Here is a 21,740-nt window from a genome sequence, read left to right as displayed (position 1 = left end):
TAAATGAGCCAAAGGGGGGCTTTGCTTGGTGATCCCTCGGTGTTAACTGCAGGATTGGTGTTTCCAGAGGGGATTTTTGGGGAAAAAAGACATTTCTGGGTGGAATGGCAGGCCCTGCTTGGGCAGGATACTCCCCATGCCCTCGGCTTTGTAAGGACTCGAGCAGGAGGTGTGGATGGAGGTGTAGAAACCCTCTCCCAGTTCCACCTGGCACGGGCAGGAGCATGAGGACGAGCCCAAAACCCAGGGATTTCCATCCCCAGCTCTGCAGAAAGCCAGGTTGTTTTTTTCCATGGATTCCCAGCGCCGGTACCGTGCACAACTCCCATAATGGAATTACCCAGCACGATCTGTTGAGCTGCAAACAGATTTCAGCAAGGAGTGTCAGGGTGTTCACAGCAGAGCTGCTCTTTATTTAGGGCTGGGAACAAGCGGCTCCTCTCTCCCGGAGCCTCGTAGAGACTGCGGGGGCCGAGGCGGCCTCGCAGGTCAGCCCGAGAAACGCCTTTAGACGGTTAAAAGTGAGGAATAAATAACTACTCCAAAAACAATCTCGCCAGATGGCACTTCTGAAGGAGGAGCGCCTCGGAGATGCTTTGCTGCTAATTTATGGTGCTGCTGCTGCTGCTATTCCGGGCCTGGGTCACCTATGGAGAGGGATCCGTGTGTGCATCAGCTCCAAAGGGTGGCCAGGCCTCACATGAGTGAGCCCCACTGGCCTTCATCCAGCTGCTAGGGTGGCAGATTTATTGGGATTTATGGGGTTTCATTCTGCCCCTGTCTCAACCTGACTCCTCAGAAATGGTTTGGGCTGGGGCTTGGGGCTGGGGATACTGGGATGGATGTGGGGGGTCCCCTATTCAGGGGTGTTTGGACGCCCACGGAGGACATGTGAGTCCCTTCCCTGGGAGATGATAAAATCTCAGGGTTGTTTGGATTAGAAGAGATCTTAAAAAACATCTCGTTCCACCCCCTGCCATGTGCAGGGACACCTTCCACTATCCCAGGCTGCTCCAAACCTCATCCAGCCTGGCCTTGGGCAGTTCCAGGGATCCAGGGGCAGCCACAGCTGCTCTGGGCACCCTGTGCCAGGGCCTCACCACCCTCACAGGGAAGAATTCCCGCATATCCAACCTAACCCTGTCCTCTGGCAGTGGGAAGCCGTTCCCCCTTGTCCAAACTCCCTCTCCAGCTCTCTTGGAGCCCCACTGGAAGGGGCTCTAAGGTTAATCCAAGCTGAACCAGCTCTCCCAGCCCTTCAGAGCAGAGCCCTCGGAGCATCCCCAGCCTCCTCCGGCCCCTGTCCCCGAGGTCCCCGGGGCAGGAGGATGCTCAGCCCCGCTCCTGGGCACTCCCGGCTGGCTCCAGCCCGGCGGGGACGGTGCCCGTGTGCCCTCCCAGGGGATGCGATGCTCCGGCTCTCCCCGGAGCCTTTCGTGGGCACCGTGGCGGCGGCTGCCCGGCTCCCCACGCCTTCTCCGGGGCCAACACTCGCCTCTCCTGCCCGGGGCCGCCCCGTTCCGGAGCCTTTCCCCGCTGTCCCGGGCAGGGCGCCGGGGCGGGAGGCGGTGCCGGTGCCGCTCGGGGCGGTGCGGGGCGGCCCGGGGAGGGGCGGGGGCGGCGGGATGGGCTGGGCTGGGTTGGGCACGGCTCGGCTCGGCTCGGCTCGGCGGGGTTGGGCACGGCTCGGTTCGGTTCGGTTCGGCACGGCCGGCAGGCAGCGCGCTCCCGCAGCCGCAGGTAGGTGCGTGCCCGGCACCCCGCACCGCGCTCCCGCTCGGCTCAGCCCGGCTCGGCTCAGCCCGGTTCCGCTCCTTTCGGCTCCTTTCGGTTCGCTTTGGCTCGGCCCGGTCCGGCCGGGCTCGCCCCCGCGGGTGGGCCCGGCTCGGCCGCTTGTTGCGCTCGGGGGCGAGTTGGAGCCGGAGCGGTGCGAGCGGCCCCGGCTGCAGGAATGCGAGTCATTTCCTCCGCCCGCCCGCGGGAGCTGCGGCTCCGCCGGAACCCCCCCACGGCCCCCGACGGCCGCGACACGGCCACGACACGGCCACGACACGGCCACGACACGGCCGCGACCACCCCGGACCCGCTCCGGCGCAGGGCGCGCTCCAGGGGCGCGCTCGCCCACGGGACCCCTCGCCCCTGGGGCACGCTCGCCCACGGGACCCCACATCTCCGGGACCCCTCGCCCCTGGGGCACGCTGGCCCATGGCACCCCACATCTCTGGGACCCCTCGCCCTTGGGGTGAGCTCGCCCACGGGACCCCTCGCCCCTGGGGCACGCTCGCCCACGGATCCCCACATCTCCGGGACCCCTCGCCCTTGGGACACGCTCGCCCACGGGTCCCCCAAATCTCCAGGACCCCTCATCCCTGGGGCACGCTCGCCCACGGCACCGGGACCCCTCGCCCCTGGGGCACACTCGCCCACGGGACCCCACATCTCTGGGACCCCTCGCCCCTGGGGCACGCTGGCCCATGGCACCCCACATCTCTGGGACCCCTCGCCCCTGGGGCACGCTCGCCCACGGGACCCCTCGCCCCTGGGGCACGCTCGCCCACGGGACCCCACATCTCTGGGACCCCTCGCCCCTGGGGCACGCTCGCCCACGGGACCCCTCGCCCCTGGGGCACGCTTGCCCGCGGATCTCCCTGCCCCTGGCTCACGGGTCTCGCTCAGCCGTGGGCCACCGTGTCCCCTCTCCCATGGGAGCCCTTGATGTCAGGTCACGCTCACCCACAGGTGCCATCATCCGTGGGTCCCCTCATTCCCGGTTTGCTGTCCCCCATGGGGTCCCCTTGTCCCTGGGCCACGCTCACCCGAATGTCCTCATCCCCAGCGGGTCCCCTCACCGCTGGGTCCTCTGTGACAGCTCTTTTGTGGGTCCTGGTGACCCACAGGTGCCCTCAGCCATGGCTCCCATCATCTCTTGGCTCCCGTACCTGCGCTCCTCTCATCCCTGGATCCTCCTGCTCCTGGCCCACCTGTGGGACCCCCGGGCTCCCCTCACCCACGGCTGCCCCCCACCCCTGGAGGTGCTCGGGGTGCTCCGCCTTTCCCAGCGGGAATGCGCATCCCTGCCACGTTCTGGAAGCGGCGAGGAGAAATCCGTGCAGCTCCTAAGCCGGGCTTTATCTGCCCCGGCGCCCTCGTGGCAGCGGGGAAATTTGGGCTGAGCTTTCCCAGGACTATCCTTGGTGTTGCTGCGTCCTTGCCCGTGGGAGTGAGGCACATCCCGACCCTGCCATGCCCCTGCCCTCCCCCGCCACCTTCTCTGCCGTCTCCCATTCCCGCTTCATCCTCTTCCTGCTCATGGCCAGTGCCTTTCTGGCCATCAGGATGTTTTTCCCTCTAAGCCAAACTCTGCTTTTCCAGAGATGCTTCCGCGTGGCGCTAATGGAGCTTTGCTGCTCTGCCTAATTCTGGGCCGGTTTGTGTTGGTGTTTTTCCACAGGGCTCGCTCTCCCTCTCCGAATCTTGGATAGAGCTGGGATTAATTCGAGCTCTCTTGCCTGAAAGAGATGTTCCGTTTAAAATTCCCAATCCCGAAGGCATATTGGAGTTTGGTTCTAGGTACTGGATTTTTACTATCGGTTTTTAAAGGGTTTCTTTTTTTTTTTTTTAAACTGGGTTTGTTCAGGCTCTTTAAACCCCGAGTCTGTAAGCAATTATTCCATTACATGAAAGTCAGGACGCTGAGAAAGATTAATTCAGACCAGATGTAAAAATAAATGGGAATTTGAAATTAAGATGATGTCAGTTCCCTCCTGCTAAAAAAAAAACCCGGCAGCCTTTGGACTCCAGATGGAGTATACAAACCATGGCGCTGGTTAAAATATCTGCCTGCTCCTTAATTGAGTTTTATGCTGCTTTTTTTTCCCCCTCCTTGACTGAAAAGTGGGCTTCGGATATTTTTCCCAAAAAGCTTTCCCCGACTGTGGCCGGGGCAGGGAAGTTGATGGAGGCTGTGGCGTGGCTGAGGAGCTTTCCCAGCTGGAAAACTGGAGAGCAGCGCTGCTGAGGGAAGACAAATCTCCCTCCGCCCGCCCCAGGATTAAAAAAATCAGGAACTTGGTTTGGCTTTGTTTTGTTGGATTTGGAGCTGGAGGCGAGGACGCCACAGAGGGCAGCAGGAGCTCCGGATAGTCCAGCCATGGATTTGAATATTTTGGCATAAAATGGAGCTGGTTTTTGGGTTCTTGTGTGTCTGCAGAGCACTTTCAATCCTATTTTTTTTTTCCCCCTCTGTGTGCAGCGGGCTCTGCACATTTCCCAGAGTGGGAATGGGTTTGGGCACCAATCCCATGTGGAGGAGTGTGCCTGTGAGCGGGATATCGGGAATGGGGCTCCCCAAAAGTGCCTCCTGCTGGGAAGGAAGGGTTTGCCCAGGGCCAGAGCATCTTGGGGGTGTGTTATTATAGAAAATAACGTAAATATCAATATTTGCATATTATTAGTATTCATATTTACGTGACATTATTAATTATATAATATTACATTGTTAATTAAGTTTAAAATACAACTTTAATTTCTAAATAGGGAGCTCCGTGGTTTGGAGACTCAGGGCTGTGCTTTCTGTGGCTCAGGGATTCGGGATGGTGACTCTGGCCCTTGGGGCTGCTCTGTGGTCCAGGGATCCCGCAGCCAAATCCCAAGGGATTTATGGCAGCTGCTGTTGGTGTGGGCTGCAGCCTGCCCACGGGGAGGGGAGCAAAGGCAGTGCTCCACATCCATGTGCAGCCCTGGGAGCGATGCCTGTCATCCTGGGAGTGGGATCAGAGCTCTGGGAGGTGCTGGGGGATGGTTCCTAAAGTGCCTGGGAGCGCCATGGGACAGGCTCTGGAGCTGGATGGGAGAGCTGGGCTGCCCTGAGCACAACCCTCTCCAAGCCAGCCTTGATATTGTTCTAATCCCAAAGGCTCAGGCAAAGTTTCCCAGAGGGAAATCTGATGGAAGCAGGGCAGGGAAGAGGAAGAGCAGGCGTTGTCCCTCCCCTCCCTGGAGCCCTTGCCAGGAGAAATCCATCTCTGTGTCCATCCCTGGCGGAGGCTGGGACGCTTTATTTATATTTTAGTGCTGCAAAGTCAGGGAATGAAGAGGCCTGGGGTGGCTCTGCTGTGGGTTGGATGGAAAATCAGCGCTTCCAGGCTGGATTCTGCTCCGTGCACGACAAGATTGGCAGGGGAGCAGTTTCCTGAGCTGCCTGTGCTCCCCCATGGAATGTGACATCCCATGGGGCTCATCCCTAGCAGGAGGGGACATCATCCCATTTTTAGGATGATCCACGTGGCCCTGCCCATCGCTGTTGTCCCACTGCAGTAGCCAAGGGAGAGGAGGATGAGGGAGAATGTTGAAGAGGTGGAGACAGGCCAGCTCCTGGAGGAATTTTCCTTGGAGAGGCTTTTTGGATACCCCCAGCACTCGGGGGCATCTGCTGGGGCTGGTGGGGGCTGGCCCCTGGCTGCCCAGGCTGAGTTTCCAGCATCCAAATAGCTTTTGTGGCGGATGAAGTAATGGAATATTTATAACCGAGTCCTTTTTCCCAGTGAAGGTCTCTTTCATCTGCCTCTCTTCATTAGGAGGAAACTGTTGAGTTCACGAAGAATTGGAGACGATTTTAATTACGGGGCAACCGCAAGCAGGAATTAATCTGGCTTTTGGGTTCGGAGAAGCTGCATTAAGGGACGGCCCTAAAACTTGTAATAACAGCTCTGTGCATACCTGTGCCTGTGATGTGGGGTGAGACCCACTCCAGACTCTTCAAAACAAGAAATTCCTGCCCCGTGAATTCATCTTCCCGTCTCGCCCCGCGCTCTGGGCAGCCTCTGGCTGCGGGATGGCCCCTGCCTACGTGTGGGTCCTGGGCTGGATCCCTTCCCTCGCCCCCGGGGTGCTTCAGGAGGGCTGGAACAAAAGCCTGGAGGTGGGTTAGAATCAGGGAATCTTGGAGTTATTTAGGTTGGAAAAAGAACTCTAGGATTGTAATCAACCATTCCCCCAGCACTGCCGAGGCCACCACTAACCCGTGTCCCCAAGTGCCACAGCCACATGGCTGTTAAATTCCTCCTGGGATGGAGATGTCTGACAGGGATGGGTTTTTTTTGGCAAGGAGGGATGGGTTTGGTTGATGGAGAAATGGGCAGGATCTGCCTGGATGCTCTGGGTCGTGGCTGGGTTGAATGGGGGGCACTGGCATGTGTAGTGGGTACCACAGAAGGACAAACCTGACCCAAACCCACCAGGATGGAGACTCTGCCACTTCTTAAATCCATTGAAATCCATTGAAATCCATTGAAATCCATGGAGAGGGAACAATGCTGCACATCCACCCAGCCTCGCTTCACGTGCACGGAATCTGGAAGAAAACCCCACCTCAGCCAGCAAGTTCAAGCAATGTTCACTCCTCACCCTGGAATTACATCCAAATTTCTATTTCTGACGAAAGCCTGCTCCAGCACCTCCATCTGAACCAATCCCAGGCTCTGTCTGCCCTTGGATGTGTTTGCAGGACCCCGGGATGAGCAAATCCCTCGCCGAGTCAGCAGCGCCAGCCCCGGCTGCTTTTCCCAGGTTTTTTGCAGGATGTTTTCATTGCAGCGGAGCTTTGCGATGGGATTTATCCCATGGCATCAGGGAGACAATATTCCAGCAGCCTGGGCCTGGAAAATGCAGTGGATCAAGGAATTTTCTCGGCACGGCTCTGGAGTCACGAGCAGTTTCCAGTGCCTTCCTGTGGAGTTTTAATGCTCGTTTCCCCATAGCAGGGAAAACGTGGCTGGAAGATCTGGATCTCCTCACTCTGCTGATCCATGCCCAAATCCTCATTCCCAGTGTTTTATCCAGCTGACTTGGGATGGAAAACCCTTTGGAAGACTGCCTAGAGTGGGGGTTCGTGCTTGGAGTGTGGGGTGATCTGTGTCACCCCCTCTGCTGTGGGGCAATCCATGGGGGGCTCTCCCTCCAATCCAGGATCTTTCCAGCTCGGAGCCGGGAAGCTTGGGCTCGATCTTTCCAACCCAAACCATTCCATGCTTCCATGTTTGTGCCTCCTCTCCAGACTCCCTCTGGAGCAGCGGTGGCTCGGCGGGGGCAGCGGCGCGGGGTCCCGGGGAATCAAAGCCGACATTGTCGGAACGAGCTGCAGATGCTTGGAAAGAATTTGCCGGCGTCTGGCCGGGGCTGCTGCAGGCACAGCACCCTGGGAAGGGCTTTGTGTCCCCTCGCTGAATCCCTGCGGCTCCCAGGGCTGGAAGAGCCCCCGGGAAGCACCTGGAACTGAGGGAATCTCCATAGGGACCGTCCCTGTGTGGTGGGCTGAAGGAATTTTGCTGTTCAGCAGCGGGAACTGGAATGTTTTCTGTACAAATACCAAAATATACGGTTTGGGGTTGGGATTTTTTTCCCCCTCTGATGTTCATGCTCTGCTGACGCCAGCTCGTGTGTGGTTTAATCCCTGGTGCTCTGGGACCAGTCCAGGCTGCAGGAGGAGGAGGAAATGCAGTGACTGGTGTGGGGATGAGCAGCCCCAGAACGCCAGAGAGTGACAGGACACAGGGAATGGGTTTAAACTGGCAGAGGCCAAGGTTAGATGGGATATTGGGAAAGAATTCTTGGAGGGAGGAGAGGCCCTGGCACAGGCTGCCCAGGGTAGCTGTGGCTGCCCCATCCTTGGAAGTTTCCCATGTTGGACAGGGTTTGGAGCAATCTGGGATGGTGGAAGGTGTTCCTTCCCATGTTGGGGAGAGAATCCCGGTGATGGATTCTCCAGAAGCTCAGCAGTGGCTGCTGCCCATGGCTGGAATTTTGGGCCGGCTGCAGCCCAGGGAGCTGCCGCAGGAAGAAGCTGTGCTGCACCCCTGGGCCTTGAGGAGCCCTCTGGGTGGGAGCAGGGCACGGAGGCTGCTGGAGGAGCCGCGGGACACGGCTGCTTTGCCGGGAACGCGGCCCCTCCCCAGCCCAGCAAGTCACATCACGCTGGTGCCCGGGAGCGGCCGGGCTCTGCCAAATTCCTTCAGCCCCGTTCCGTGCACGCTGGGATCTCTAATGAGCCCTGAAACCAACCTGGCTCCCTCCGGCATCGGCCACATCCAGGCCCGGCCGCGGCGCTGGCACAGCCTCAGAGCACGGATCCCATGGCACGGCCACGGGGCAGAGCCGTGCTGCAGGGGGGCACTGCGTGGGTGCCGTGATGTTGCAGCTCAATGCACGGATGATGCGATGCATGAGTGCCATGAGGTTCCAACTCAATTTATGGACACCACAATGCACTGCTGCAATGCACAGATGCACTGCATGTGTGCCGTGATGTTCCAGCTCAATGCACGGATGCCGCAATGCATGGGTGCAACATGTAGGTGCATGGACAGGATGCACATCTGTGCTGCACGGATGCAACACATGGATGCCATGAGGTTCCAACACAATTTATGGGCACCACAATGCGCTGCTGCAACACAGAGATGCCACGATGCATTTCTGCAATGCAGAGATGCACTGCATGGATGCCATCAGGTTCCAACTCAATGCACTGATACCACAATGCATGGGTGCAATGTGTAGGTTCAATTCATGGCCAGGATGCAAGTCTGTGCTGCACATCTGTGCAATGCATGGATGAGGTTCCAACCCAATTTATGGATCCCACAATGCACTTCTGCAATGCACAGATGCATGGATGCCGTGATGTTGCAGCTCAATGCATGGATACCACAATGCATGGATGCAATGTGTAGGTGCATGGACAGGATGCACATCTGTGCTGCACGGATGCAACACATGGATGCCATGAGGTTCCAATGCGATTTATGGGCACCACAATGCAGTGCTGCAGTGCACAGATGCATGGATGCCATGATGTTGCAGCTCAATGCATGGATGCCATGATGTTGCAGCTCAATGCATGGATACCACAATGCACGGGTGCAATGCATAGGTGCGATGCATGGCCAGGATGCCGGGATGCAACACATGGATGCAATACATGGCTGCAATGCACCATCCCAAGGCATGCGCACAATGCACGTATTTGAAATCCATGGATGCCGCGCACGGAATCCACCCTGCATGGACACAACCTCCGTGGCGCAGCCCCAGAGCGCCCTGGCCATGGGAAAACATCGCCTCCAGATTCCCCAACTCCTGCAAAACCCCAGGAAACGCCACCAAAAAGTCACCTCGGGGCACTTTTCCCTGTGCTGCCGCGCAAATATTGCGAATTCCAGGTTTTCCGAAGCCGAAGGCGCTTCCATTTAGACCAAAGCAAATATTTGGTGACGAGGGAGACGCTCTGGGTGCCAGCGTAAATCTGGGGTAGGAAAGGGCTGAACTAGGTCAGAGTTTGAAGTCCATCCTCTTGGTGTCATGTGGGAATTCGTGTCCTTGTGGATGGTGGGGTAAAAAGGGCTTTGGGAACGTTCACCCTAGGAAATGAGAATTTCCTGGGGTTGGGATGGGTTTGTTGGCTCTGAAGGGCAATTCCAATCTGCAAATCCCTCTCAGTGCTTGGATTGCTTTATTTCACCCCAGTAAAGAGGCAGAACTGGGGGGAAGGATGTTGGAAGGGGTGTGGGGATCCTCTTACGGGACCCCACAGCATTTCCTTGCCTTTCCATGGCTGGCAGGGAAACCTCCTGCTTCCAGCACCGCTCCTTGCTGGCCCAGCCGGGTTATTCCCAGCGGATAAACTTCTATTTATTTTAATCACACCAGAAAAACCTTTCCTGGTGTTTTTCTGGGAGAAATCAAACTGCTGGCTCAGGTTTCTTGGGGCTGGGCCATAAACCATGGGGTTGGCACGGGAGTGGCTACTTTGGGGTGCGCTCAGGGGTTTTGGGGGGACACCCCTACCGTGATCCCACAGGGTTGGGTGGGAAGGATGGGGGATGCAGATGTGGAGCTGAGGGTGTGGCCCAGGGCTCACTGCCCCCTTTTTCCCACAGGGATGGCACCCGCGGAGCCCGAGGCCGCCCCGGCCCGCCGCTGAGGTGCCCCCCACCAGCCACCCCGAGCCCCCTGCCCAGAGCACGATGAACAAGCTGCCTTTCCACAACAACAGAGTCATGCAGGACCGGCGCAGCGTGTGCATCTTCCTCCCCAACGACGACTCCCTCAACATCATCATCAACGTAAGGAACCCCCCCGGGCGCTGACATTTCCATCACCCCCCTGGGGTTGTGTTTGCACGCCCTGGGTTTGCTCCTGGATTCCCTCTGGAGCCTGTCTGGCCCCTCCCCGCCGGGGAAACGCACACGAGTTGTTCCCCCGAAGGTTGCGGCGGTGTTTTACGCTCTGCCGCTGTTTGGCATCCCACGAGCCCCGTCCTTCAGCCCAATCCCTTCTGGATGGCTCTTCAGCCTCCTCTGGCCCAGGGAATAAACAGGAGTGGCTTTGTCTCTGATGGGGATGGAGCACTGAATGTGAAGCTCCCCCACTTTTTGGTGTTTTTTTTAATTTGCCCCCACCCAATGTTGCTTTGGAGTCGGGAAAATGTTCAAATTCCTTTCAGAACTTAAAGGGAGCTTGTAAGAAAGATGGAGAGAGGTTTGGAAAGAGGTGGATAACGATAAGGGGAATGGTTTTAAACTTAAAGAGGAAAGATTCAGATTAGATAATAGGAATAAATCGTGGCCTGTGAGGATGGGGAGGCCCTGGCACAGGGTACCCAGAGAAGCTGTGGCTGCCCCTGGATCCCTGGAAGTGTCCAAAGCCAGGTTGGATGGCTTTGGAGCAGCCTGGAATGATGGAAGTTGTCCGGATTGGGGGATGAGACTGTGAATGTTCTGAATTCTGCCCCCAAAACATCTCCCCAGTGCTGGGTTCCTCCACCACCCGCTGCTGCCCTGTGCTCCTTTGAGCATCCCACCCCTGTGCTCCTGCACCCCAGACTTTTGGGGACTCCCCAGGGTCCCCTGAGCCCCACAGCCCGTCCTGTCACCCCCCATCCTGCTCGGGGTCCTGCTGAGGGGTTTGGTGCTCCCTGTCTGGCTGAGGCAGGCACAGATGCAGTGGGGGCTCATTCAAGAGGTTTTTTTTTTTACAGGTGAAGATTTTGTGCCAAGAGTTACTGGTGCAGGTGTGTGACCTCCTGAGGCTGAAGGATTGTCACCTCTTCGGGCTCAGCGTCATCCAGAGTAAGTCAGGGGCTTCAGGGTGAAAATGAACGCTTTTGGTGACGAGGAGGGCCCAGTTCCCACTGCCACCACTAACGGGTCGTTGTGGGAGGCGGGGGACACCTGGGGACGCTGATGCCACCTCTGTCCCTCCCAGACAATGAGCACGTGTACATGGACCTGGCCCAGAAACTCTACAAGTACTGCCCCAAGGAGTGGAAGAAGGAGGCCAGCAAGGTCAGCGGTGAGGTCTTGCATGGAGAGCTGACGGCAGTAAGGCCACCTCTGTCCCCGTCGCAGGTCACTTCCAGGACCCGGGAATGCTGCCGAGGGGAGGGGCGGGGGGCATTCAGGCACTGTGGGGCTGGGGGGTGGATGTGCAGAATCACACCCCTGGTGCCAAAATCACATCACTCTTAAGTGCCACCGTGTGTCCCAGCTCCATCCCTGGAGCTTTGGGGTTGGTTTTTTTTTTTCCCTCTGGTTTTTCTTTTCCTCCCTTACCCTTCAGCAGAATTTTTGAGGCCCTTTCTTCCAAATTCTAAAATCAATTTGGGTTTTTCCTCCTCATTCTTTCAGTGCTGGGGGGGTGGTGTCCAGGCTCCAGAGCTGGTGGATGATGGTCTGGGAGAGGGAGAGCAGCAGTGAGGTGTTGCTGGGCTTGTCACACCCAGCCACCTGCTTTTTAAAATCCAACTCCCCTTCATCTCCAGCATTTTGTGTGGAAAAACGGGTGCCAACCTCTTAACTGAGGGACAAAAATGCCATCAGTGCCGTGGCGTGGCCGTGCCAGACACGAGCCCAGAGAGCTGAGGCGAGGGGCTGGGGTGTGATGCTGGGATCCCCACAGCATTCCTGAAAACCTCCTCCATTCCAGGGGATCGACCAGTTCGGGCCCCCGATGATCATCCACTTCCGAGTGCAGTACTACGTGGAGAACGGGCGGCTCATCAGGTAGGGCGTGCCCACCTCCAGGGGCACCTCCTGGGCTCTCTGTGCCCCCTCGGGGTGCCCTGGGGTGCTCAGCACATCCCCAAAGCTTTATGGGCCGTTTCTGGCTGGGTGCTGAGTGGTTTCTCACAGGGGCAGGTGGGGACACTGCCCCCAGCCAGCGATGGGCTGTGGGGACGATGTGTTTCGGGGTTTAGCACAGCCTGGTTTGAACTTACAGGGCTGGGTGAGAGCTGCAGCTGCTGTTTTTGGGGATAAAATGATTGCCAGGGCTTTGGAGGCACAGTGGCACCTGCACACAACTTTTTGAGGGGGTTTATCCCACCTGGCTGGTGAATTGGTATTCCCACCTTCGCGCCGCCGAGCGGGAATTCGAACAAACAGAGAAAAGAGAGAGCAAAACCCTTTGGTGACCCCTCCCTGAGGGCATCCCCAGGGTGTCCCCTGGCTGCTCACTCCTCCCCGTGTCCCCTGTCCCTCCCACAGCGACAGGACAGCTCGCTACTACTACTACTGGCACCTGAGGAAGCAGGTGCTGCACTCGCAGTGTGTGCTGAGGGAAGAGGCTTATTTCCTGCTCACTGCCTTCGCCCTGCAAGCTGACCTGGGGGACTTCAAGAGGAACAAGCACTACGGGAAGTACTTCGAGCCCGAGGCCTATTTCCCTGCCTGGGTAAGAAATCCTGGTGTGGTCCCTGCTCTGAGGTCGGTGCTCGGAGCCCTCTGGCTGCCTGGGGAAATATCCTGGTTATAAATAACCTGGGAGAGCTGTGGGGATGGAAAAGGCTGAGGGTTGGGCTGGTGGGGAATTCCCTGTGAGCTGCAGGAATGCTCCTGGGGGATTCTCTGCGGGAATTGCCCCGGCACCATTAGGTGCAGCCCTTTGGGAACTGGTGGCAGAAAATCGCAGAATCCCGGAACGGTTTGGGTTGGAAGGATCTTAAAAATCGTCCAGTTCCACCCCCTGCTATGGCAGGGACACCTTCCACTGTCCCAGGCTGCTCCAAGCCCTGTCCAGCCTGGCCTTGGACACTTCCAGGGATCCAGAGGCAGCCACAGCTTCTCTGAGCTACCCCATGACACAGGGCATCCCCATTCTCCCAGCCAGCAATTCCCAATTCCCAATATCCCATCCATCCCTGCCCTCTGGCACTGGGAGCCATTCCCTGTGTCCTGTCCCTCCATCCCTTGTCCCCAGTCCCTCTCCAGCTCTCCTGGAGCCTCTTTAGGTGCTCAAACCTGTCCCTGGTGCCTTTTCTTCTCCTTTCCAACCTCTTTTCTCGGTTTTGTCCCAAAATCTGCCCGCTTCTCCTTTGTTCACACACATCACTGAGGAGTGCTGGCCCTGGGCCAGCAGGGAGTCCGTGTGTGACTGTCCCTGTCCCAGCACAGCTGTCACCATGGGATGGGCACAGGGAGCAGAGTTCCCAGCAGGAAATCCCACTGCCAAGAAGTCATTGGCTGCTGTCATTATTTTATTTTTGCTTGGAGGTCTCTAGAACAAAGCTCCAATTGACCCTTTTCCCTTGAAACCACCGCTCCCAGGAGCTCTCCCAGCCCTGGACAAGCTTCTCTCCTCCTCCAAACAGGTGGTGGCCAAGAGGGGCAAGGATTACATCCTGAAGCACGTCCCCAACATGCACAAGGACCAGTTTGCCCTGACGGCCTCGGAAGCCCATCTCAAGTACATCAAGGAGGCCGTCAAGCTGGACGACGTGGCCGTGCACTACTACAGGCTGTACAAGGTGAGCCCTGGCCCTGTGGCTGTTGGGATCTTGATTTTGGGAATGCCCTCCCTGAGAAATCCAGGCTGGGTTTTTCTCCTGGGAACAAAGGGGTTTGTTTGCTGGGAGAGCGTGAGGTGTTTTGATGGAATCTCAGAATGGTTTGGGTTGGAAAGGAGCTTAAAGCTCGTCCAGTTCCACCCTGTGCCATGGGCAGGGACACCTTCCACCATCCCAGGGTGCTCCAGCCTGGCCTTGGACACTTGCAGGGATCCAGGGGCAGCCACAGCTTCAGCCCTATCACCTTCACAGGGATAATTTCTTCCTCACATCTGATCTAAATCTCTTCTCTTTTGGTTTAAAACCATTCCCCCTTATCCTGTCGCTCTCTGCCTGTGCCCAAAGTCCCTTTCCATTTTTAATTTGGCACATTAATCATAGAATGGTGACTGGGGGTGACTGTGGGAGGATCCCTGGGCTGAGGTGGAGCGGATTTATCAACTTCATGCTGCAAATTGTGTATTTTAAAGCATTTTATCCCCCTTAGGACAAAAGGGAAGTGGAGGCCTCCCTGACTCTGGGGCTGACAACACGGGGCATCCAGATTTTCCAGGTAGGTGACTGAAGGAAGGTGATGGCTCAGCTCAGCTCCCTGCCCCTACCAGGATCCTCAGCCATGGCTCCCTCTCCTCTTCTTGCAGAACCTGGATGAGGAAAAGCAGCTGCTCTACGACTTCCCGTGGACAAACGTGGGGAAACTGGTTTTTGTGGTGAGTGCCATCATCTCCACCTGGAGCACGGCTTCCAGCTCCGGGGTCCTCAGCACAGCAGGGATGTGGAACTGTTGGAGCAGGTCCACAGAAAGCCATGGAGATGCTCTATGGGCTGGAGCCCCATTTCCTATGGAGCCAGGCTGGGAGAGCTGGGAATGTTCACCTGGAGAGGAGAAGGATCCAGGGAGAGCTCAGAGCCCCTTGCAGGGCCTGAAGGGGCTCCAGGAGAGCTGGAGAGGGACTGGGGACAAGGGATGGAGGGACAGGACACAGGGAATGGCTCCCAGTGCCAGAGGGCAGGGATGGATGGGAGATTGGGAATTGGGAATTTCTGGCTGGGAGGGAGGTGAGGCCTTGGCACTGGGTGCCCAGAGCAGCTGTGGCTGCCCTTGGATCACTGGAAGTGCCCAAGGCCAGGCTGGACGGGGCTTGGAGCACCTTGGGATAGTGGAAGGTGGAAGGGGGTTGGAAGGTGGAAGGTGGAAGGTGGAAGGTGGAAGGTGGAAGGTGGAAGGGGGTTAAGGGTCCCTTCCACCCCAAACCACCCTGAGATTCCACGATCCCCAGGCAGGGCATCTCTTGGGCCTGGATGTGGGCGTGGGATGTTTTTTCACAGAGCCCAGCAGGTGATGACAACCTGTGAGCGTTCTCCTCCTCGGGGCTGACGCCTCCCTTGTCCCACCCAGGGCAAGAAGTTCGAGATCCTGCCGGACGGGCTGCCCTCGGCTCGGAAGCTCATCTACTACACGGGCTGCCCGCTGCGCTCGCGCCACCTCCTGCAGCTGCTGAGCAGCAGCCACCGGCTCTACATGAACCTGCAGCCCGTGCTGCGCCAGGTCCGCCGGCTGGAGGAGAACGAGGGTAGGTGCTCCAGGCCCCGATCCCGCCGGGACAGGCTCCCACTGGGGGTTTGCAGCTGGGAGAGCAGCCGGGTCTTGTGCCGGCCCCGTGCGCGCAGCCCCCGCGGATGCTCAGGGACGGGCACATCCCTGCCGTCCCTGGTGGTGCGGCTCTGCCCGGTGCTTCGGCACAGCTCTCCCGGTGTCCCTCATCCTGCTGGAAGCATAAGGTCTTCTTCCTCTTCTTTGCTCTCATCCTCTTTCTCTTCCTCATCTTCCTCTTTCGCCTCTTCCTCTTTTTCTTATTTGTTCTTCTTGTCCTACTCTTCTTCATCCTCCCCATCTGCCTCAGCTTCTTCCTATTTCTCATACTTTTTGTCTTTTTCTTCCTTGTCCTCTTCATCTTCTTCTCTGTTCTCATCTTCGTCCTCCCCTTCTTTTGTTTTCTTCCTCCTCACCATCTTCCTCATCTTTTTCTTCCGTGTCCTCATCTTCTTCCTCCTTCTCATCTTCATCCTACTCTTCTCTTGTTTGCTTCCTCCTCTTCCTTCTCTTTCTCTTCCTCCTCCTCTTCTTCCTTTTCTTTCTCATCCTCTCCCTCCTCCTCCTCTTCTTGCTCCTCTCTTGTCTTTCCCCCTCTCACCTTCCTTTCTCTTCCTTATCCTCCTCTTTCCTCTCCTCTCCTCTTCTTCCTCCTCCTCATTTTTGTCCTTCTTGTTTCATCATCTTCCTCCTGCTCCTCATCTTCCTCCTCCTTGTTTCATCCTTGTTTCATCTTGTTTCCTTTTCATCCTCATCTTCTTCCTCCTCATCATCATCTTCCTCCTCCTTGTTACATCTTCTTCCTCCTCATCCTCATCTTCTTCCTTCTCATCATCTTCTTCCTCCTCATCCTCATCTTCTTCCTCCTTGTTACGTCTTCTTCCTCATCATTCTCATCCTCTTCCTTCTCATCCTCATCTTCTTCCTCCTCATTTTGTTTTCTTCTTTTCCTGCTCCTCCTTATTTTCTGCCATCTTCTTTCTCTTCTTCCTCAACATCTCTTCCTCCTCCTCTTCCCCCTCCTCCTCCTCCTGTTGGAGGAAGAGCCCAGTACAGGGGTTTTACACCTCAATGCCTCCGGGGCAGCGCCGTCTCCAGCCGTGCCACCACTCTGGGCTCGGGTGACAATTCCTTTGTGTGCCAGGGTGTCCCGTGCCCTCCCGGGGGCTCCGCTTTGCCCCGGGGATCACGGCAATCCCGCTGATTCCGTGCCCCCCTGCAGAGAAGAAGCAGTACCGGGAATCCTACATCAGCGACACGCTGGACCTGGACATGGAGCAGCTGGAGAAGCGCTCGCGCGCCAGCGGCAGCAGCGCCGGCAGCATCCGGCACAAGCGGCTGTCCCGGCACTCCACCGCTTCCCACAGCAGCTCCCACACCTCCGGCATCGAGGCCGACCCCAAACCCCGGGAGATGGGCCCCGAGGACGGATTCTCCGGCGCCGGCGCCCACCGCAAGCTGAAGACCTGCAGCTCCATGACCAGCCACGGCAGCTCCCACACCTCCGGCGTGGAGAGCGGCGGGAAGGACCGGCTGGAGGAGGATTCCCAGGATGACGGTGAGGAGCCAACTTGGCTTTTCCAGGCGCTGGCCTCGGAGGGTGCTCTGAGGGCGCGTGGCTGACTTGTCCTGTCTGCCGGTGTCCGGCAGAGATCGAGATGCTGGTGGATGACCCCCGGGAGCTGGAGCAGGCTGGGGAGATGGAGGTGAGCCCCGACATGTGCGTCTACATCACCGAGGACATGCTGCTGTCCCGCAAGTTCAACGGGCACTCGGGTAAGGTGGTGGCCTCTTCTCTTCCCAATCCCCCAGCGCCAGTCACGGCAGCTGGAACGAGGTGCTCTTTATGGTCCCTTCCAAGCCTGGTCATTCCGTGGATCATTGGTGTTTGGCAGAGCAGAGCGAGCCCAGGGTGTCCATTTGGGAAAAACTGTTCACCCAATGGGCTGAAGGAGGGACGGGGTAAAGAAAAGGGGAATTTCTCTCAAATTGTGCCAGGGGAGGTTTGGATTGGACACTGGGGAAAATTTCTTCATGGGAAAGTTTGTCCAGCCCTGGCCCAGCTGCCCAGGGCAGTGGTGGGGTCCCCATCCCTGGAGGGATTGAAAAGTCCCCAGTGGCACCTGGGGACACGGGGCAGTGGTGGCCTTGGCAGTGCTGGGGAACAGTTGGGCTCCATGAGCTTCTCTGGAGCGTTGCCTGCATTTCCAGTTCTGAGCTGGGAGCTACTGGGAGGTCTTTGGGGATGCCAGGCTCCCTGGGGCCAGCTGTGGATGCCATTTTGGGGCAGATTTGGGATGCTTTGTAGGTAACGCTGGTTTCAGGTGGAGCTGTTGGGTTGAAGGCGCCCCATTGCACTGAGGCATCCCTTGTCCCCATGGACAGCAGGAGCGGATCCCAAGAGAGCTGAGCCACCCCAAATTAACCTTTGCACCCTCCTCTGTGCAGGACTCATCGTGAAGGAGATCAGCTCCTCCACCTCCAGCTCCTCGGAGACGGTGGTGAAGCTGCGGGGGCAGAGCACCGATTCCCTTCCCCAGGTAACGCGGGATGGGGGCTTTGGAGTTCCCCCCTCCCCGGGGCTCCCCGGCAGCTCCTGAGCCTCCTCTCGGCTTTTCCCAGACCACGTGCAGGAAACCCAAGACATCGACGGACCGGCACAGCCTGAGCCTGGACGACATCCGGCTCTACCAGAAGGACTTCTTGCAGCTGGCCAACCTGTGCCAGGACACGGCGCAGAGCTTCACCTTCGGCTGCGCCCACGGCCTGGACGAGGACGGGCTCTACTGCAACGGCTGCCTGGCCCAGCAGTGCATCAACATCCAGGACACCTTCCCGGTGAAAAGAACCAGCAAATATTTCTCCTTGGATCTGACCCACGACGAAGTCCCCGAGTTCGTGGTCTGAGCGTGGGGAGGCTCCGAGGCCGCCTTCCCCCGGCCCTGCCCCGCTCCCTGCGAGCCACGGGAAGCGTGGTGCTGGAGGATTTCCCCGGATCAGGGGCGGGATGGGGCACGGAGAGCATTCCCAGAGGAGTTTGTGCCAAACACAAGTTGTCTTATTCCGACTGGCCGGAGCACGGCTCGGTCGGAGCCCGCAGAAGCCCAGCCGAGTTTTCTCGTGGCGAGGTGGCCTCTCCCCCTCCTTGCCCCCAGGTGACCCTGGGGTGGCTGGAAAGTGCCAGACTGTCGTGTTCAAGCCAAGCCAAAGAAATGTAAATAACCCTAAAGGCCAGTATGGGAAGGGAGAATTCAGCAATAACCAGCCGGGGATCTCCGGGCACGGTGATGTTCCGTGGAGGAAGGCATGGCCAGCAGCTCCTGGGGCAGAGCATGATCCCAGTTTTTTCCAAAAAAAACACGTGCTGGAGGTCAGCCCACAGCAGTCCCAGCCAGGTGGATGATGGCTGGAAGCTCTCAGAGCCATTTGCAACTTATTTTTTATCTTTTTCTTTTCTAGTTTTGTTTTTTTTTGGGGGGGGAGCAAAACCCCAAAACCAAAAAAAAAAAACCAACCAAAAATCCCCCACTCCCCAAAAAAAAAAAGAGAAAGCAATGGAGGATGGAAAATAATAAATCCCCTATAAGGATAATGCAATAATGCATCCCAAACATTGAATATCTAGAGGATACATATATAAATATATCGAGCTATGTATGTTTATATATGTCTGGATCTTATAGACCCATTTGCATTTTACTCCTGCTCTGAAACACCTTTTTATACAAAGGATCTGCCTCTCTTCTTTCACGAGCTCTTATCAAGAATCCTGATTTTTTTTTTTCCTAAGCACTAAGGTGAGAAAACAGACTTTCCTCTCGAGGAGAACGCGCATCCACCCGCCTCGTCCCTGCGGCTCTTCCCGCTGCATTTCTCTTCTCCCAAGGCTTTTTCATGCGTCTTTAGGTGTCTTACAGCTGGAAAAAATCCTGCCAGAGGATGATGGTGACGTGCTAGGAAAATCCAGGGGTGGTTTCTGAGTGTGTCCCAGGGAAGGCAGCCAGCCCAGGTGGAATATTTGCCGTCGGTGAAGCGTTGCAGAGTTAATTATCACAGCACAATGCCTTTGTAGTGGATATTTTTAATTAGAGTTTAGCCATTGACAGCCAAAGTTTTGCCATATTTTGATATACCACCGTTGTTTTGTTTTTTTGGTTTTTTGTTTTGTTTTTTTTTTTTTTAAACTGGAAGCTTTTCTTAAAAAAACAAACCAAAAAAAAAATAATAATGATAATTATTTTATAAATAAGCACAATCTTATTTTTATAAGAAATGGTGGGGGAGGGATCTGAGAAAGGGGAGCTGGTACCAAAAGAAACGGAGAGTAGCTATAGGCACAGTGCAAATAAAAACCCCAATAATTATACCCAAAATAACCCAAATAAAATCCCAATCTCTTGGGATGTTGGGATATGGGGGAGCTGCTGTGGGACCCCTGGCACCGTGTCCCCACCCCAGAGCTTGATCTGGCCCTGCCTGAGGGGTTTTATTGGAGAATAATGTCGATATCCAATGTTAGCAGGGCAGGATGGGGGTCCCTAAAGCATCTTTATCTCCCTAAATCCACACAGGGCAGCTGGAGGGATGCTGCTGGGGCTCAGGGCTGTGTGCCCCGCTCTGCTTTGGGGGAAAGCCCACCAAATACCCCAAAAAAACCCTCTTTGGGTGCTGGGATAACGTTTGTGACTCCAGCTCCCCATCCACGGCTGGGTTTGCACCAGCAGCGTGAATTTCCATGCTGGCACAGGCAGGAAAATTCCCCAAATTGATCCCCAGCCTCTTTTTCCCCCCTCTGCAGCCTCTGGGTTCTCTCCATGGAATCCTCACCCTGCGGAAAGTCGGAGCTGGAGGGGCAAAAAGGGATCCATTGTGTGAAAAAATGCTCAAAATGCTCCAAAATGGGGAGGGGGCAGCCCCATCCCGTTATCCTGCATCCAGAGCTGGAGTGATGAGCTTGGAGTTGGGATGGAGCCAATCCCTACAAACAGGAGCAGTGCCAGGGCTGGGGGACATTCCCGGTTTATTCCAGGTTTATTCCAGGTTTATTCCCGGTTTATTCCCGGTTTATTCCCGGTTTATTCCCGGTTTTCCCCACCTGCCCTCAGGGCTCTGTTCCCCCTGCAATAAGGAGCTGTCTGTCTGCACAAAATAATCCTTTCTGTGAAAGGATCTTCCCATCAGGGAGATGGGAGAGCCCGGTGACTGTGTTGCAAAAGGAGCAAAAAAAAAAAAAAAAATAAAAATAAAAAGAAATAAAAATAAAAAGAAATAAAAATAAAATTAAAAAAAAGAAAGAAAACTCAAGGAAAACCACGTGGAAATCCCCGGAGCGAAACCCTTTTGTACCAATGAAGTTCGTTGTGTGCCTTTTGCAGCAGGGCTGGACGTGACAATAAAGTGAAAGTTGTTTGCATCACTTGGACTCTTGGAGATGTCAAATGCTGCCAGGCTTTAAGGGAGAGGTGGAACGTGGCTGAATTTAAGGAAAACGTTGCATTTATTGTGTTTTTGGCTCTGGAGAGCGGGGATGAGGCTGCTCCTTGAGCAGGTTAAGGCGACTCCTGCCCTCAGGCAGGGCAGTTGGGTGGGCTGGGCCTTTCAATCCTGATTTTTGGTGAATTTTGTGGGAGTGCCAGCCACTTCCAACGCTCTGGAGTTGGGAAGAAATAAACTGAAATAAGTGGGAGTACGGAGTGTCCGTGGGGATGCTCAGGGGGGTCCCCAACCTTCAGGGGCTGTGGGGATGAAGGGTTGAACCCCTCATTGTTGAGGGCAGAGCCTGTCCCAGCCCCCCAGAACCCCAATCCTGCTGTGTGATGAGTGAGGCGTCACTCCTTTGGGAGTCATCTCCTTTGGGATGTGGGGTGGGATTTGGGAGCAGCACCCCGGGGACTTTTCCCCAAGGGTTGGTTCCAGATGTGACTCCGAGCAGGATCCTGAGTTGATGTTTTTGGGTGGAACACGAGGATTCTCCAGTGTCTGATGGAAGGTTTGTGCTGCCTTTATCCTCCACAGCACCCAGGACCACCCTCCCATCTCCCACTGCTAATTAAACTCAGAACATAATTGGATGGTTCTTTTCCATGTGATTTTGCCAGCTTTGCTGATCCTGGCACCTCTTTCCTCCAGCCAAGGGAAACTATGGAATGAACCAACAGCCACAGCCTTTCTGTGTCCCCATTTCCAGTTTCTGGAGCATCTCCTGGTGATCCTCGGTGGATTTATCCTCTCACAGGGAGAGGGTGTGGAGCACCAGGATAAGGGGGAATGGCTTCCCACTGCCAGAGGGCAGGGATGGATGGGATA

At 56.4% G+C, this 21,740-nt stretch overlaps 1 protein-coding gene across 5 annotated transcripts; it reads left to right on the top strand.

Moving 5' to 3' along the window:
• The first annotated feature begins 1,613 nt into the window (after nucleotides 1–1,613).
• FRMD6 (FERM domain containing 6) lies at nucleotides 1,614–20,850 on the top strand. 5 transcript variants are annotated; one of them, XM_058860917.1, is made up of 15 exons: nucleotides 1,614–1,740; nucleotides 3,452–3,570; nucleotides 9,936–10,121; nucleotides 11,036–11,126; nucleotides 11,263–11,342; nucleotides 11,983–12,059; nucleotides 12,543–12,729; nucleotides 13,646–13,801; nucleotides 14,328–14,393; nucleotides 14,482–14,550; nucleotides 15,240–15,414; nucleotides 16,657–16,992; nucleotides 17,085–17,210; nucleotides 17,883–17,974; nucleotides 18,057–20,850. In XM_058860917.1, the coding sequence occupies exons 3-15, from the start codon at nucleotides 10,023–10,025 to the stop codon at nucleotides 18,339–18,341; spliced, it is 1,839 nt and encodes a 612-aa protein (XP_058716900.1). In that variant the 5' UTR covers nucleotides 1,614–1,740; nucleotides 3,452–3,570; nucleotides 9,936–10,022; the 3' UTR covers nucleotides 18,342–20,850. The 5 variants fall into 5 exon arrangements, with proteins under 5 accessions (XP_058716900.1, XP_058716871.1, XP_058716889.1 ...); XM_058860888.1 differs by having other exon boundaries at nucleotides 11,263–11,405; XM_058860898.1 differs by having other exon boundaries at nucleotides 1,630–1,744; nucleotides 11,263–11,405.
• The last annotated feature ends 890 nt before the right edge of the window (nucleotides 20,851–21,740 follow it).

This window comes from Poecile atricapillus, chromosome 1 (assembly GCF_030490865.1).
Source record: "Poecile atricapillus isolate bPoeAtr1 chromosome 1, bPoeAtr1.hap1, whole genome shotgun sequence".
Taxonomy (NCBI): Eukaryota; Metazoa; Chordata; class Aves; order Passeriformes; family Paridae; genus Poecile; species Poecile atricapillus.
The sequence above is the reverse complement of the archived record's forward strand: the minus strand, read 5'-3'. Positions and strand labels throughout refer to the sequence as shown.